This window comes from Gadus chalcogrammus, chromosome 18 (genome assembly GCF_026213295.1).
Source record: "Gadus chalcogrammus isolate NIFS_2021 chromosome 18, NIFS_Gcha_1.0, whole genome shotgun sequence".
In the NCBI taxonomy this organism is placed as follows: Eukaryota; Metazoa; Chordata; class Actinopteri; order Gadiformes; family Gadidae; genus Gadus; species Gadus chalcogrammus.
The window spans coordinates 9,042,058-9,058,048 of record NC_079429.1 but is presented as its reverse complement, the minus strand read 5'-3'; the positions used below and the strand labels follow the sequence as shown (position 1 = coordinate 9,058,048).

The window sequence follows — 15,991 nt, the reverse complement described above, 5'->3', positions numbered from 1 at the left end:
TAAAAGAGGCAGCCTGTTTACTTTTACGTTCTGACAAAACCAGAAGTATTTCCACTCACATCAACTACGTGTTCATGACCTTTTGGATTCAACCAAGTATTGGCGAATTGTTTTACCCATGTCGGCCACCGTAGCGAAGTGACAACACGGCAAATAATTGGGTGGATGTCAGTGGCTAAGCCGCTAGCATTTTTGCCTATCCAAGCTAGCTTTGTACATTTTCTGGTGATCAGGGTGCCATAACTGCAAGTAAGTCTTGAGTGAGTACATTGTTTAAAAGTCTTGAGTGAGTACATTGTTAATATCGAGCCTCCAATTCTGATTTGCAAGGGGTTATACGTAGATATATCAAGGGGATGGATTGGTTACATTCATTTCCTGCTAGCTAGCAGTAGGTCTGCTCAAAGTCTGGAGCTAACCGACTGTCAAAGTTTAAACTATCAGCTATCTTTCTGATCGCCACCAGAGCGAGATTAGAATGAGTGTCTGCTGAGGTTTAAAACCTTGCAATGGTTGACATCTTTGGGTAAAAATGTTCAGTCGTTATTTTTCTTATTTCGACTAACCTCAGTAGTCATACGTGAGCTAACAGTGCTACATGAAGGGAGATGTGTCCAGCTTATCTGTGAATGAAGTGTCGCTACTGTTCACCCAAGGCCACGTTAAATACTCCTTCGAGTCGATTATATCGCAGCATATTTATCATAGATGGCGATTATAAAGGACCTGGCAGCAAGCTAATACATCATGTTAACAGTCGATTGATTATTAGCTATTTCATGCCCGTGTGTATAATGATGGAGACCAACTCATTGCATTTAAAGGTGTATCAGATCCATTTATATCAAGGCAAAACATGAATATTAGTATAAATCATATTCCTAGCTAATGTATGTCGACGGAATAAGTTCCATTCGTTAACTGGTTTCTGTTTCACAATACAGGGAATAGGAAGTGCTCGCCTGAAGAGGAAGATGAGGCTGAAGGAGATCCAGAGGACCGCCCACCAGGCTTGGAGCCCTGCTTCGCATCATCCCATCTACCTGGCCCTAGGTAATTAACTTGTCTTGTTTCCCTAAATGTTACATTTAATTCACTATAAACTATCACTGTACCGTTTATACAGAAATATATCATAGCTGGTGTTTTTGTATTCAGAGTTTGTAGTGCCTAATATATTATGTGTCTTATGCGTAATAGTTGATTCGTTTGAAGGCAGCATTTTTTTATATTTTTTATTTTTATTTTAATGTTTTTGGTTCATTTACAGGTACATCAGCACAGCAGCTTGATGCCTCTTTCAACACCACTGCAGCCCTTGAGATATTTGAGATGGATTTTGCTGATCCCTCACTAGACATGAAGCTAAAGGGTTCCTTGCCAACCACAAACAGGTGAACTACAGTATTTGGAGCATAGACACAAGCAATATGTGCACATAGACTCAAACTTGTCAAGTAGTTATATTTGTTCCATGCACATCGATCATACAAGCATGAGAGTGGTAAAAATGCAATGTGGCAATTGTGCAACAGAATTATCTTAAATAGGCATAGTTTGAATCAAAATATTGACTGTTGGCCTGTGGCAGTAACGTACAGTTGTTATGAATGGAGATTAAAGGATATCAAATACTTCTGTGTTCTTTAGGCTGCATAGTATCGTATGGGTGAATTTTGGATTGGGAGCAGATGGTACTGGAGGAAGACTGGTCAGTGGCAGTGAAAACGGTGCAATAACGGTCTATAACGTGGAAGCCATACTAGGATCTGCAGCAGACGCCGTAGTAGGACAATCGGACAAGCACACGGGCCCAGTGCGAGCACTGGACTTCAACCCCTTTCAGGTAATGATGCTGGCCGGGGCCTTGTACTCTTGTCTTCTATAGGAAGGTTTCAAGTGATGTTGCACACATTCCAAGCCGCCATCTTGGGGCTTTCTCACCATAATAATAATAATATTAGTTGTAGAATAGTAGCTTTGGTTATTCTGGAGGTTTTGGTCAAGAAGAGGGCTGGCTGGCTCTCGGCTGACCCTTGGCGGGCTGTCATGGCTCTGTATCATACGCAGTTCATTATACAGGTATCTCTAAACACATCTCTCCTTCAGAGTAATCTCCTGGCGTCGGGGGCAAACGATTCAGAGATCTACATATGGGATCTGAACAACTTCAACAATCCTATGACGCCCGGAGCCAAGTCCCAGGTGATTATACATTAGGACCTGAGGCTGCTGACGTTATAAATAAAGTTCAGAACATCCTCAACAAGGCTTAAAGTTAAGCTGTTGTTCTCTGTTTTCCTTGTAGCTTATAGAGGTAAGAATGCTGGTCTCTTAGTTTTGTTTGTTTGAACAATTGTTTGTTTGTGGTGTGATGGTGATCTTGGTTTGTTGGAGAATGCTAATGCCTTACTAATCTCAACTTTTGAGTGGTGTTGTCCAGCAAAAAGCTGAATTAATTTAAAGAATAAGTAATGTGGTATAAGCCAATGTTTAATATAGGATTGATTTCATGGGGTTATCTTTGAAACTGTGGAATTGATTTGGTGAGAAAAAAATGTGGTTAGATTATTACTGCTGAATTTTTCTTTTGAGTGCATGCGTTTGGATTTGCTGTGTATATTTCTGATTTAAGATTCAGTAGTATTGGCAATTGAGGATTCAAAAGATCTGGAAAAAAATGTAAATATACACAAATAAGTATAGTTACCTTTCCAAATACACACAAATCCAATATATATATTATATATATACAGTTAATCAGTCTTGCATATTTCTCAGGCCCCCATGCATAAATCTCATCCCGTCTTCTCTCACGTCTCCAGCCTGCGGAAGACATCAGCGTTGTCTCATGGAACAGGCAGGTGCAACACATCCTGGCCTCTGCCAACCCCAGTGGGAAAGCCGTTGTCTGGGACCTGCGAAAGAATGAGCCTATCATAAAGATCAGCGACCACAGCAACAGGGTGTGTGGTAAAATGCAAATGTCTCTTGTTTTTTATACAAACACTGACCTGATGTTAGTGTTTGATCATAGTCAAATACCCACTTAAAGCTACATTACGTCAAACATTTGGGTATAATAGAATAATTGTGTTTTTTTATATAGTAATGTGCATCTAATGTGGAATTACTAGATGCTTTTCTATTCCAATTACCCCAAATAATAATAATCTGTCAGTTATTTTAACAAATTTGACCTTCCCCGACTCCGTCCATTGCGGAGACCAGGCTGTGGGCTGATTTTTATTATATCTGAACCAGGCTGGTTTTGCCTGGGAAAAGGAAGGAAGTGACTAAATCTAAATACAAATAATGGCACAAATTTCTGTTTGTTCATAACTTTACATTTTTTAATTTTATGAAGGATTATAACCATCATTATTTTATGATTATTATTATCTGAATCCACTGAGCTGCACTGCAGTACTATGAATGCACGAGTTTGAGCAGGCTGCAGTTCACGTACCAGCCAAAGGGGCCAGTAGTGAGAATGAATTTATGATTCTTACTCATAGTACCTTTTTAAAGCTGTGTGTGTAGGATTGGCAGATACTCCATCAACCTCAACGCTAGATGCCACTAATCCTACACACTGCACCATTAAGTCGATTCTGTGACAGGCAAATGGTTGTAGGTGTTTTTATCCAACATTGTTCGTCTTGTGTGTTGTGTGGTTGCTACAGATGCACTGTTCAGGAATGCTGTGGCACCCTGAGGTGGCCACCCAATTGGTCCTGGCCTCGGAAGACGACCGCATGCCTGTCATCCAGATGTGGGACCTGCGTTTCGCTACCTCCCCTCTCAAAGTCCTGGAGAACCACACGAGGTAGCTCTTTAGCATGTTGCCGTGCCGACCACTGAAGGGCATTTACATATACATTTAGGACATTTAGCAGACGCTTTTATACAAATTGACTTGCAGTAAGTACATTTGTCAGAAGAAAGAGAAACAACAATATATCACTGTCAGTACAGTAAAGATGTTGACCAGAATATGCATTGTGATGTGGCATGCAACAGACTGATGTGAAATGAAGTTATAATTGGATTTCTTCTCACCTTCTTCTTGACAGTGATTTTAGTTCTAAAATATAACATTTCCCTGCCTGTTAAATATCTCTTATTTAATTGTGTATCACAGTACCTCTACAAACTAGCTCTATTTGGCCTACCAGTTCACTAGTAACTAGACTTTGTGTTCCATAGATAATGTGTTTTTATTATTGGTAAAACGTTCTAGACACACACTCTTAATGGTGGTTAAACAGTTAATTCATCAACAGTCATTTGTGTTGTTATTGTGCATCATTGTACTAACACTTCACACAGATATTACCTGATCCTATCATGCAATGTGTGTTTTTATAAGGGGAATCCTGTCCATTTCATGGAGCCAGGCTGACCCAGAACTCTTGCTGAGCAGCGCAAAGGACAACCGTATCCTGTGCTGGAACCCAAACACAGGAGAGGTGGGCGGGAGCTAGCACGCCGAAGCATCCATCCATGCCATGCAATATTTTTCCTCAAGCTCATGATAATTAGGGTTTTATTGCTCTGAGCCTATGGGCTTAGCTATAAGCAAGCGTTCACATGTGTGAGGGATGCATGTGTCACGCAAAGCCGGTTGGAGTTCAGCATGTTTATCTACTAATTAATCATCAATTTCAAACTGCTCCATCTGTCTGTTTCTTCCAACAGAGGCATGCCAACTGCTTTTGCAGCCCCCCTCTCTCTGCTACATTTATATCATTACTAATATCACTGTGAGCCCTAACGCCCCTCTCTGGCTCCAGGTCATCTACGAGCTGCCCACCATCAACCAGTGGTGCTTCGATGTCCAGTGGTGTCCCAGGAACCCGGCGCTGCTCTCCACCGCATCCTTCGACGGCAAGATCAGCGTCTACTCTGTGATGGGCGGAAGCCTGGAAGGCCAGCAGCAGAGCTCTGTGGATAAGGTATCCTCCTCCTTCCTCCTCCTCCTCCTCCTCCTCCTCCTCCTCCTCCTCCTCCTCCTTCTGCTGTCTCCTCTTTATCTACGTGGACAACATACTCTACAGGGGAATTAAAGGATGTGTTAACCGGCAATAGTGATGATGATCAACACTGAGTGATTAATTAAGGATTACGACTTTGCTATGCATCAGTTTGTCTTTGCTCTTTGTGGGGGTCGGGTGAGTGGGTGATCAAAGGCTACACAAATACGTAAAAATAGGGTATTTAGGGATAAGGCATCTTGATCAAGGAAACCTAAAGCGTGCTGCAGACATATGGCGGGCGAACGTAGACTGAACCATTCCGGAGGCTCCACAGCCTAGCCACCAGTTCTATGGACGTCCTTAATGTATATATGTTGAATGTGTTTGTGGGCGTTGACCTCCTCCAGATCTCCTCCTCGTTCGACAACATGGATCCCTTCGGCATGGGCCAGACCCTCCCTCCCCTACAGGTGCCCCAGCCCACGGCCCAGACCACCATCGTCCCCCCGCTCAAGAAGCCTCCCAAGTGGGTGCGGAGGCCGGTGGGGGCGTCTTTCGCGGTGAGTGCCCCGCCACGCCCCTGCTTCGCCCCTTCTTACCCTTCGTCACCACCCCTGAATCTAAATGAAGATGCTCCTCTTGATTCCCCGTCTGCAAGTCTCTGTCGCAGGGTCGAAAATGTACTTGAAGGATTTGGTTTTGTGTTGCCGGAGTGGAAAACTCTTAACAGCCCAGCAGTTGTTATAATAGGTCATCCTTAATGGTTGCACCTGCAAAATGTTCAAATCCATCCGCCATTGGCTGGGTCTCTGGGTGTTAACGTTGGACCCCCCCCCCCGTGTCTTTCCCTCCAGTTCGGCGGTAAGCTGGTGACCTTCGAGAACCCTCCGCCGGCCCCGGCCCAGAGCCCGCAGCCCGTCCCGCGGCAGGTGTTCGTGAGCCAGGTGACCACGGAGACAGAGTTCCTGCAGCGCAGCCGGGAGCTGCAGGCGGCCCTGCAGGCCGGGACCTTCGTCCACTACTGCCAGGCCAAGATCCAGAGCGCCCCCTGCGACGCCGAGCAGGACATCTGGAAGTTCCTCATGGTGGGCCTCCTATGCAGTACAATGTGTTACAGTGTGTTACTATGTACTACCATGTAGTACAGTGTGTTACAATCTGTTACTGTATTAGTGTTACAATGTGTCGCAGTGCATTACAATGTGTTACTTTTTATTACAGTGTGATGCAATGCGTTGCAAGTTGTAAGTGTATTTCAACTTATAGGTCGTAATACAGTCTTCTAACAAGATGGGTGAATTTTTGTGTGTTTCGTCCTTTTGAAATGCACAGGTGAACTTTGAAGACGAGGCTCGTGTTAAATTCTTGAGACTTCTGGGCTTTAGCAAAGATGAATTGGAGCGAAAGGTAGGAAGACGTTTTTGGGGTTTTGTGTTCATATTGATCTTCATAATCGATGCAGAACTTTTAATCGGTGTTAACGTTAACTATCAACGTTTGACTATGTTTGAAGATTTCAAAATGCCTGGGGAAGAACTTCCAGCCCAATGGACACGGAGTGGACCCTAAGGATTTGGCTGAAAAGATGCAGCTGCTCTCCACGGAGGTATGTAGCCCACCATGCATGAAGTCTGGTATGCGTCCCGCTGTTGTCCCCTGCTTTAAGCCGAGTCCCTCCACCTCAGCCGGCCTCTGAAGACTCAACAGTGTGATGTAATGTGAACGTCGACGGTTGTTTCTCCAGAGGGCGGATGAAGCCGGCGCTGTATCCGACACCGGCTCCACGTCGCCCACAGACTTCTTCAGCCAGATCCCTCAGGACAAACCCAGCTTCCAGATCCCAATTTCATCTGGTGAGTACAATGGCTTCCCTTCTTTCTTTGTTTTCCTTTCCTTCTCTCTGACTTTGTTTCATTCTTCTTTCTTTTTCCCTCTTGGTTTGGGCTTTATCTTTGACCATCTCTCTCTTTTTTCTCTTTCTTTGTTTGTTTCATTCTGTCTGTCTGTCTGTCTGTCTGTCTTTCATTGCTGTTTCCTCCTCTTCCTCCCCCTGGCTCACCACTCCTCCCCCTCTCAGACACTGACGGGCTGATCAGCCAGGCGCTGCTGGTGGGGAACTTCGAGGGCGCGGTGGACCTGTGTCTGAACGACGGCCGCTACGCCGAGGCCATCCTGCTGTCCATCAGCGGCGGGGAGGAGCTGCTGAAGAAGACCCAGCAGAGATACCTGGACACGCAGAAGAACAGCATCTCCATGGTGAGGCCACCAAGCCACAGCCATTGCTAATAGTGCCATGCACGCCCCATCAGCCTGTTGCTGCGATACGTCAACGTGCGATCCAATGGCCAATGCAGTGTCTGTGTATAGTGTCTCTGGTCATAGCCCCTCATATGCATGGTCTTCATGCTCAATATTTAAGAATGATGTCCCCCCATTCATGGTTTACGCCTTGCAGTAGGAAACGACAGAATAACTTGTCAGGACCGGTGCCCCAGGTCTTAGGTTAGGCTGTATATTTTATCATTTGGCATTTAAGTATTTCCACAAGTCGTATAGGATTTAAAAAACGTGTAGCAAAAATGAATATGCTACAAACAATCCATCCATCAATCAACACTCACTTCTTATTCTCCCCAACACTAGCTAGCGTTGCTGTCCTTTCAGGAGCTACCGAGACACTGACCTTTCCCCCCCACTGCAGCTCATCTCGTCGGTGGTCACCCAGAACTGGAGGGACATTGTGCAGAGCTGTGAGCTGGACAACTGGAAGGAAGCTCTGGCCGCTCTGCTGACCTACGCCCACCCTGAGGAGTTTGCCCCCCTGTGTGGTAAGCTTGTCATGTGATTTGAAGTACAGAGCACCAAGTTCACCAAGTTTCCTTGATTCCTCCTCGTGTGTCTCTTTGCGTTTAACACCTTCCCTGTACGTTCACGTAAACCCATCAGACACGCTCGGCGGGCGTCTGGAGACGGAGGGGACGGAGAAGCGCTCCCTGCAGGCCTGCCTCTGCTACATCTGCTCTGGGAACCTGGAGAAGCTGGTGGAGTGCTGGGCCGCGCAGAGGGACTGCTCCTCCCCACTCGTCCTGGAGGTACGGCGAATCAAACGCCCCTTCTTCATATGTTTGATACACAAAGCAAATGAATGCAATAGCTTCTTCTTCTGTTGTTCTAACAAATAACTACAATCGCTTCTTCTTCTGTTGTTCTACTGACTGATAGGCTTACTCACGATCACAATACTGTTATAACAGAGATTAATACAATGACATTGCGTCTAGGTCCTCCGAATTAAGCTAGACGATGTCAAACTGCCACAAACCATGTGCAAACTATTAAACGCCAAACAGCATGCGTGATGAATCAATCGGCCGGGGCCAATGTCATATGAGGAGGCTTTGGTCAAAAGCATCCCCCAAATGGCTAATCATATACATGGCTGAAGTTCTGAGCCTTAGGCTAAAAGCCGTATCCCCTGAATGATGCAGGATCTGGTGGAGAAGGTGATGATCCTGCGCAAGTCCATCGAGCGCCTGCGCAACAGCGAGGTGCCCCTGCAGAGCCCCACCCTGGCCGAGAAGCTCACCTGCTACGCCGGCCTCCTGGCGGCCGAGGGCAGCCTGGCCACCGCCATGACCTACCTGCCCGACAACTCCGATCAGGTCAGTGGAACGGGGCTTTGGTCTTTAGTCTCGATGCGTCCCCACACCCCTCATACACACTCATTGTAAGTCGTACGTCCTGGCAGGAAATGTACGCACTTATTATATGTTGTACGTCAATGTACGTGCGTACATTAAAGGAGCAGGCTATAATTGGTGTTATCAGCGAAACCTGTATTTTTCTTACGAAGAGGCCCCTTGTGAAAGTGTGTATAAAACCTAACATACCCTGCATTCCAATACCCATACTACCATACTATTTAGTATGTCTGGAAAATACAGTATGCCAAAAATACCAGACTGTTCTACTACATCCGATAGTATGCATTTCGCAGAATGCAAGGCAACAAGGCTTGCATAGCAGGCATGGCTTGCATTCTTGCCAATCCTCAGGAGATACGACTGAGCCTGTGGAATACGATGGCTGGCCCTACAGGTGATCTTATCAGTGAAATCACCTGCTAAATGTCCCGTTTGTATACATACTGTGTGCAACAGTACGTGCTTAATGGTAATGCAGTATGTGCGAAATAAAAGGAAAAAGTATGCGGTTTGGAACGCAGCCATGGTCTCTCACGCAGTACGGAGAGAGATTGGCTGATGGCGCCCTGTGTGTCTTCTTGTCCCCCCAGCCAGGGGTGGTGTCGCTGAGGGAGCGGCTGTTCCACGCCCAGGCGGAGCCTCCCGCTGCCCCGGCGCCCGGCCCCGACCCCGCCCGGGCCGCCGCCCCTTACAGCAGAGTGGGCGTGGCCACCGCCAAGCTGGCCCCCGCCCCCCAAGCCCCGGCGCAGAACGCACAGATCATGGTACCCGCGGGCGCCTGGAGTTCATTATTATGAGGCTGATGATTATCATCGTCTCCTTCATGATGTGAATTTAAAATATGAAAACATACATGAGTCTGTGCTTTAGATATGAAGCTGATGAGGGTAAATTAAAACGAGAATATTATTTTAGTAATATTATCTAGAGGCAATACATATTATCTTTAGAAATCTTAAAGTTTGTTTAAAAATGTTTGTAACCAATAACCTCAATTAATATTGGCAATATTATCACCAGACGATGTGTAAAAGTGTTCTGCCTCCCTCGTCTGTCCCTGACCTCACTATAATGACTCCTCCGCGTCCCCTGTGTGCTGCCCTCGCCCCTCTAGAGCCAGTACCAGCCCGTCCCCCCGGCCCATCAGATGGTTCCGGGCGGGCAGCGCCCCATGCCGGCGCTGTTCACCCCCCACGCCCCCGGCCCCAACCCCGTGCCCGGCCAGCCCCCCAGCGGCCACATGATGAGGCCCAGCGCGCCACGCCCGCCCGCCCCCACGCGGCCGTCCTACCCCCAGCATCCCGCTCCAGGATCAGGTTCGCCTCGGCGTTCATTCATTCACGTGTGTGTTTAGTCTCTGGTTGTGTGATCGCTGGTCCGTGATGCGTTCCCTCTCCCGGGGTCTGATGTGCGTTCCCCCTCAGGGTTCCCCGCTGCCCACCAGCCCTTCCAGCCCTTCCAGCCTCAGCCCATGCACATGGCCCCGCGCCCCGCCTTCCCTCCGCCGGGGCCCTCCATGCCCGCCGCCGGCCTGTCGGGCCCCCCGCTGCCGTCCTCGTCGTCCGCTCCCGGGGGCCTAGGCTCCATGCCCACCCCGGGCCTGCCGCCCATGGGCTTCATGCCCTCCTCCTCCATGCCCAGCGCTCACTCCCAGGGGCACTTCCCCAGCATGTACGCCCCCGGGCCCGGGCACGGCCAGGGGCATCCTCCGCCACCCATGGCCGGGGCCCCGTACCCCCCACCCAGCCCCGGGTACCCGCCCGGGGGACCCGGAGCCCCCGCTGTGAGGCCCTTCTCTCCAGCAGTCAAAGCTCCTCCTCCTCCTCCCCCTACAGGTAACGCCCCCCCCCCCCCCCCCCCCACACACTTGGCAGACATGCCCACATGCTGCGTGATGATGCAGTGTTGTTGAGCCTGACAGTGGTCGCTGGTGGGTGGGTTAATGTGTGCCCCTGGCGGGTCATTCTTTTCATTGAGATGCCCTTTACTTTCAGGGTTCTTCCCTTGGCTGGGTCCCCAGTCTGGTGATCAAGGTGACAGGGTTAGAGGTGGATGCGGGCTGGTAGAGATGTGTGTAACGAGTGCTTGCTTCCCACAGCCCGATAGCATGTAGGAACACGAGTGCTGGCATGAGGAACGGGAACACACTGTTTAATTTTGCAGTGGCCCCGTGATTATATAGTGCAGATTTTCCGGTTTACGCAGTGTAACGGGCTTCGTCAGACTGAGCGAATCCAAACTGTAGGGATGCATTCAGAACTTTTGTAACCGTTAGGAAAACAGTGTTTCCATTGTCAGAGGTTTAATTTGCGTATGTAGGTCAGAAGTCACGTTCATTTGATTATGAAACAGGATAACTAATGTCTTCCCACTCTTCTCTCGCCAGTCAAAATAAGGAAAATGCCATGGAAAGAATTTCAGTATTTACTTAAAAGAGATTTGATTTGAAGAAATCTGGTCACTTTTCACAATTTCTGAGTCCCAAAATGCACATTTGGGTAGCGGAGACACATGCATGAGCTTTCCCTAACCTGAGGTGGCCTGTATTGTTCAGGAGCTTTAGAAATGAGTCGCGCTGCCTTTTGTCGGAACACAGATGGGCAAATGGTCACTGGTTGGACAATAGGGCAGTGAAAGACACCACACGCGTCAAAGCCTGCTCAGTGACAGTTGAACGAATGAAGAGATAATGCTTACCCCGTTTGCAGTTCCATTATTTCCTGGGCGAGTTTTTCCTAGCGCTACGTTCATTTGTTTGATTCCTTTTTAATTGCATTAAGAAGCTTCCTTTATTGGCCTGAAAATGTATGTTTTCCTGCTTGTTTGTGGCTATGGGATGAAGGGGCTTTTTTTTTTCTTTTGGGGGGGGAAGAAGCGTGGTCAAGACTGTTTCTAACTGTAAGCATGCTCCGTTTTAGGGGGTCAAGATGGCTGGAATGACCCTCCTGCAGTGCGCGGTGGACCCAGGAAGAAGAAGGTACTTGTTCATGTAATTTTATTCTTTCTGTGCCCTGTGTGAGCGTTCACCATGAAGTGTGAAAGTAGACACAGCAAAGCACTTTTTTGACACTTAAATCATTTCAACTGGATATTACCTAGTGGTCTGACATAAAAATACCACAAACAATCAAAGTTTTAGGGCTCGAGTTCAGGGGGCTGTTATAATAGATGGCTTGTAAGGCCCTTTGTGACTAATTGTCATTAAGGACTCTACGGATAAAATGTACTTGACTTGACTGTTCTTTCCCCGCACTAAGGTCCCTGATAACTACACTCCTCCGACCCCCATCACGGCCCCTGTGATGGGCTTCCAAGGGGATGCTGGTCAGCCCCACGACCACGCCCAAGTCCCTCCAGGGGCCCCACAGGAGCCCAGTGTTCAGGTGGGCGTCCTAAAACCATACCGAGACTTGTCACCACATCTCCCCTGTCTAAATTGATTAGCAGATGAATCACATCTATAGGTCAATTTAACAGAATAAGATGAAACAAAAATAAATAACTGGAGTGATAGTAAGATGGAAAATAAGTTTGAACAAAACAAATGACGTAGTGAAAAAGTGAAGCAATTGTACCTCCTCCACCCTCCTACAGCTCCTCCAGCAGCTGCCGGCCGAGCGAGTGGAACAAAGGGAGATCCCGGCCGAGCACATGATCCTCAAGAGCACCTTTGACAGCCTGGTGCAGCGATGCCAACTGGCTGCCGCAGACCCCGTAAGCCCCGCCTCCCCTATAGAGACAGCAGTTTGGACCAATGGCAATGGGGCTTGTACATCAGAATGCATCATGGGATTTCTTTGGTCTCTATGCTAGATACTCCACATTATCGAGAGAGAGTTTTGGGTTCTGTAACGTCCAAAATGTAGTCAATATGCATAATCTAGGCTTATAAAAACTTTATTGCCACGTCTTGCATGAGAAAAGCTGTGGCAGTTTCCAACATTGTCTTCCTTTAAATAATTGTATGATTTAATTACGAAACAATGACCCTGGAAACATTACTTACAACACACCCTACCCAACATTTCAAAGCTCCTATGCTTCCAAAATGGAGACGGCCAGTGAGAAGGGATGTTGTGCACACAAGCCCCATGAGAGTTGACTTTTCGAGAGCTTTGTTGGAGTCTAATGAGAACAATGTCTTTTGTTCTTTTGGCAGCAAACCAAAAGGAAACTGGAGGATGCGGCCAAGCGACTGGGATACCTGTATGACAAGCTGAGAGAGCAGTCGGTGAGAGGTCACACGCAGCACATGTTCTACCGCACCGGCAATGACCCTGAAACGTTGCACTTATGCAACTGAATACATACCATTTCTGCCCTTGATTCTACCTTGGAGTGTCCAGTTATTGGAGTTACTTCTTTTGATATTTATTCATAACTATTCTGCAGACACTTTTATACAAAGTAACCTGCAGCTGATTCAGACCCTTGTCATTAAGGAGTCGGGAGGAAAGGTCTTTCGGGTCTTTTTCTTGGATAGCTACAGATTAGACTACGGACATTGGGGATCAAAACCTTTTTGTGTTTTTCAGGCGGAACACCCCTTGCCGTTACACTATCCCATCCCCTAGGTTCTCATTCACAGTCGTTCCCAGTTAGACGCTCGCTCCAAGTGTAAAACACCAGCAGGTCTCTCCCATTCCACGGCTCGCTCGCTCGCTCCTCATCATGCCGGCGCCGCTGCCATGTTTCTCCCTGTTGTTGCTTACTTTCTCTCATACCCCCCCCCCCCCTCCCTGGCCCAGCTCTCCCCCAGCATCCTGGGCGGCCTGCACGAGATCAGCCGCTGCGTGGGGGGGCAGAACTACCCGCGCGGCCTGGAGGTCCACACTCAGGTGGTGGGCAGCAGCAACTTCAGCGAGATCTCCGCCTTCATGCCCATCCTCAAGGTGGTCATGACCATCGCCAACAAGCTGGGGGTCTGACCGTCCCGGCCTGCTGGGCGCGGGGGGGGGGGGACACCGACACACCCACACACTCTCGCTCCGAAAAAGGGAGGGTGTTAAAAGATGGTATTTGTTATATAAATATATATATTAATATTTATTTCTTCTCTTTTGTGCTCATGATGGATGTGGTTTTTGGTTGTTTGGAGAATGGGTAAAGGATGTGCCGAGAGTTTAAAGATGAGGTAAGGTCGCAACCGTGGTCCATATTTCTACATTGAGATGAATGGTCGTTGTTTGGCGGGGGTTCAATCCTTAAAATGGTTAGTCGTCGTAACTTAATCGGCTGGTAAATATGTACTTAGAATGCAAAGATGCCCCGACGTTGTGATTAATGCTGTAGCTAGACACGCAGCACAGTGAAATAGTCCTCTTATTTCAGGTTCCCGTTAGCCACTTCAAGTTTTAAACAGACGATTAAAATAAAACAGGACATCACTCCGACGGAAGAAAGCACTCGGAACCGCGAACACATAGAAATCCAGACCCTTTGACCTGGAAGGAATGTCCTGAAATAATGACTGTATGTACCATAGTACCCTAGCCTCTCCCACTTAAAGCGTTGTGCCATTTGATGATTCTTGGGCCAAAGCACTGAACAGAATGTCATTTCAAACAATGTTGGTCTAGTCGCTGGATAGTTTAGTTTCTTTGTCTTCAATTTTGTCATTTTGTGCTTGTGAGAGTTTAGGCATTTCCCTCGGAAACCTCTGTCCGTGATCATGCCCGTCTTCACCTGTGTACCTTCAGCTCCTGAGAGAACCGGGCAGCTCACCGATGTTGGTTCATAGATACATTTTCTATTGAATTGATCAATTTCCTCAACCAATGCTTTTGCAGTGTCTGTTGCGTTGTCTAATGTATCCTATAGGCTGCCCTCCATTACAAAATGATTATATTTTTTGTTTTAAAACCATTGGTTGATTTGTCTGAAAAAAAATGAACGTAGTGAGTGCTGCAATAGAGGACAAACTGTATGGAAAATGGCTGGTGTGTTGTCATTTGATGGCGGTTCAACAAAGCTGGAGAGAATGTGTATATTATTGCAACAGAAGGCATTGAAGTGCCTCAGTGCTCATTTTGGTTGCACCGATATTTCTACAATCCATGTTGCTTTATGGTTTTATGTATTTTTCAAATAAACTAAAAATAAAGAAATAAATTCAAAACAGACAAATTTGATGACTTTGCTTCCGTTCTGGAATGTCTGAGAAAGTATTTACTAGTAGTTAAGATGTCAGAATGCCAATGATCTCAGGAACCTTTTGTATTATTATGTCGATTTCGATTACACTTGATAAAAATTGCTTTAAGTTGGGCTGTTCTAATTATTATAAACACTACTTAGAACTACGATTATATACCGTTTAACGTCAGCGCCAAACTGCAATGCGGCTGTGTATTGCAGACTGCAGCCAAGTCCCGCCCTTAGGATGTTGTATGCTACATTTCCTGTTGGCTTACCTTGGTGGGGGTACGACTATTTATCCAATATAATAATACCGGTATGTTAATATGTACTGCTTGACTGCTATCTGAAGTGAAAAACCAGAAAAGTGAACAGTAGGAAAACGAATGCTTTGAAATGGTATTCTAAATATTTGATGTTGTATATGCAAATATATATTCTGTCAAAACCAATACACTCTGCACACTTTTATACAAAGCGTTAAGTCAATTCAACCATGAAGATGCAACCTAAAAAATAGAAGAATCATGAGAGAACCGAAATCCATTAACTTAGGAAACGGCAACAAGTGCCACAATACAGAAACAGGTGACAGAGAACTTTCTTTTTTTTCTTTTCTTTTTTTTTAAGTGGCAGGATCCAGTCCGACCAGATGAGTTATTAATATATTTTTTCCTGAATAGGCTGCCATGGGGGACAGCTGGTGGGTTTCTAAGCCTCGCCATCGGGTCAAGAGAGCAGTTGGGCGTTGAAAAGTAACAAGGAAAGCACCTCATTGGCAGAGAGGATTGTGAGGGGGGCTTAGAGTAGGGGATGAAGAGGGGGATACAGGACAGGTTGTGCCAGCAGGTGGGTGGGGAAATGAGCGTATTTCACCAATCTTTTTCAAAAGATAGTTAACAAAATGGCGTTAACTTTAGGGGGTAGGGCGATCGAGGAGGGCGGAGAAGATAGCAACGTTTTGGGGTTGGGGAAGGACTATTTAATTGTAGTTTGAAAGAACAAGCCTTAGCAGATGAAGAGTTGTAAAAGCAGAGAAGAAAAGAAGGTTGTCAGCGTCCGCGTGGATCCGAACCGTTGTCTTTCAGCAGCTCGTAGGAATGTTGTGTACGCACGCAATGAGGCCCTATAGAGCAGCTCCATCCCAGACAAGACGCACAACATCACACC

General features: G+C 46.8%; 1 protein-coding gene across 2 annotated transcripts; it reads left to right on the top strand.

The window, feature by feature from the left end:
• Nucleotides 1–70: 70 nt before the first annotated feature.
• Nucleotides 71–15,121, top strand: sec31b (SEC31 homolog B, COPII coat complex component). Of its 2 annotated transcripts, XM_056576768.1 has the most exons (27): nucleotides 71–260; nucleotides 945–1,053; nucleotides 1,271–1,394; nucleotides 1,651–1,846; nucleotides 2,110–2,205; nucleotides 2,826–2,966; nucleotides 3,687–3,829; nucleotides 4,373–4,472; nucleotides 4,797–4,958; nucleotides 5,387–5,539; nucleotides 5,834–6,064; nucleotides 6,312–6,386; nucleotides 6,493–6,585; nucleotides 6,724–6,832; nucleotides 7,057–7,235; nucleotides 7,681–7,807; nucleotides 7,926–8,071; nucleotides 8,468–8,641; nucleotides 9,274–9,447; nucleotides 9,798–9,999; nucleotides 10,108–10,518; nucleotides 10,678–10,716; nucleotides 11,602–11,660; nucleotides 11,941–12,066; nucleotides 12,278–12,397; nucleotides 12,843–12,914; nucleotides 13,432–15,121. In XM_056576768.1, the coding sequence occupies exons 2-27, from the start codon at nucleotides 975–977 to the stop codon at nucleotides 13,609–13,611; spliced, it is 3,711 nt and encodes a 1,236-aa protein (XP_056432743.1). In that variant the 5' UTR covers nucleotides 71–260; nucleotides 945–974; the 3' UTR covers nucleotides 13,612–15,121. The 2 variants fall into 2 exon arrangements, with proteins under 2 accessions (XP_056432743.1, XP_056432744.1); XM_056576769.1 differs by lacking the exon at nucleotides 10,678–10,716 and having other exon boundaries at nucleotides 71–249; nucleotides 13,432–15,120.
• The last annotated feature ends 870 nt before the right edge of the window (nucleotides 15,122–15,991 follow it).

What these genes read in the sequence shown, in the direction of transcription:
- sec31b (XM_056576768.1), top strand. Translation starts at nt 975, where the DNA reads ATGAGGCTGAAGGAGATCCAGAGGACCGCCCACCAGGCTTGGAGCCCT. An exon ending in TCAGCGACCACAGCAACAGG is followed by an intron (nt 2,967 to 3,686) that starts GTGTGTGGTAAA and finishes TGGTTGCTACAG; the next exon opens with ATGCACTGTTCAGGAATGCT. An exon ending in AGAAGAACAGCATCTCCATG is followed by an intron (nt 7,236 to 7,680) that starts GTGAGGCCACCA and finishes CCCCCACTGCAG; the next exon opens with CTCATCTCGTCGGTGGTCAC.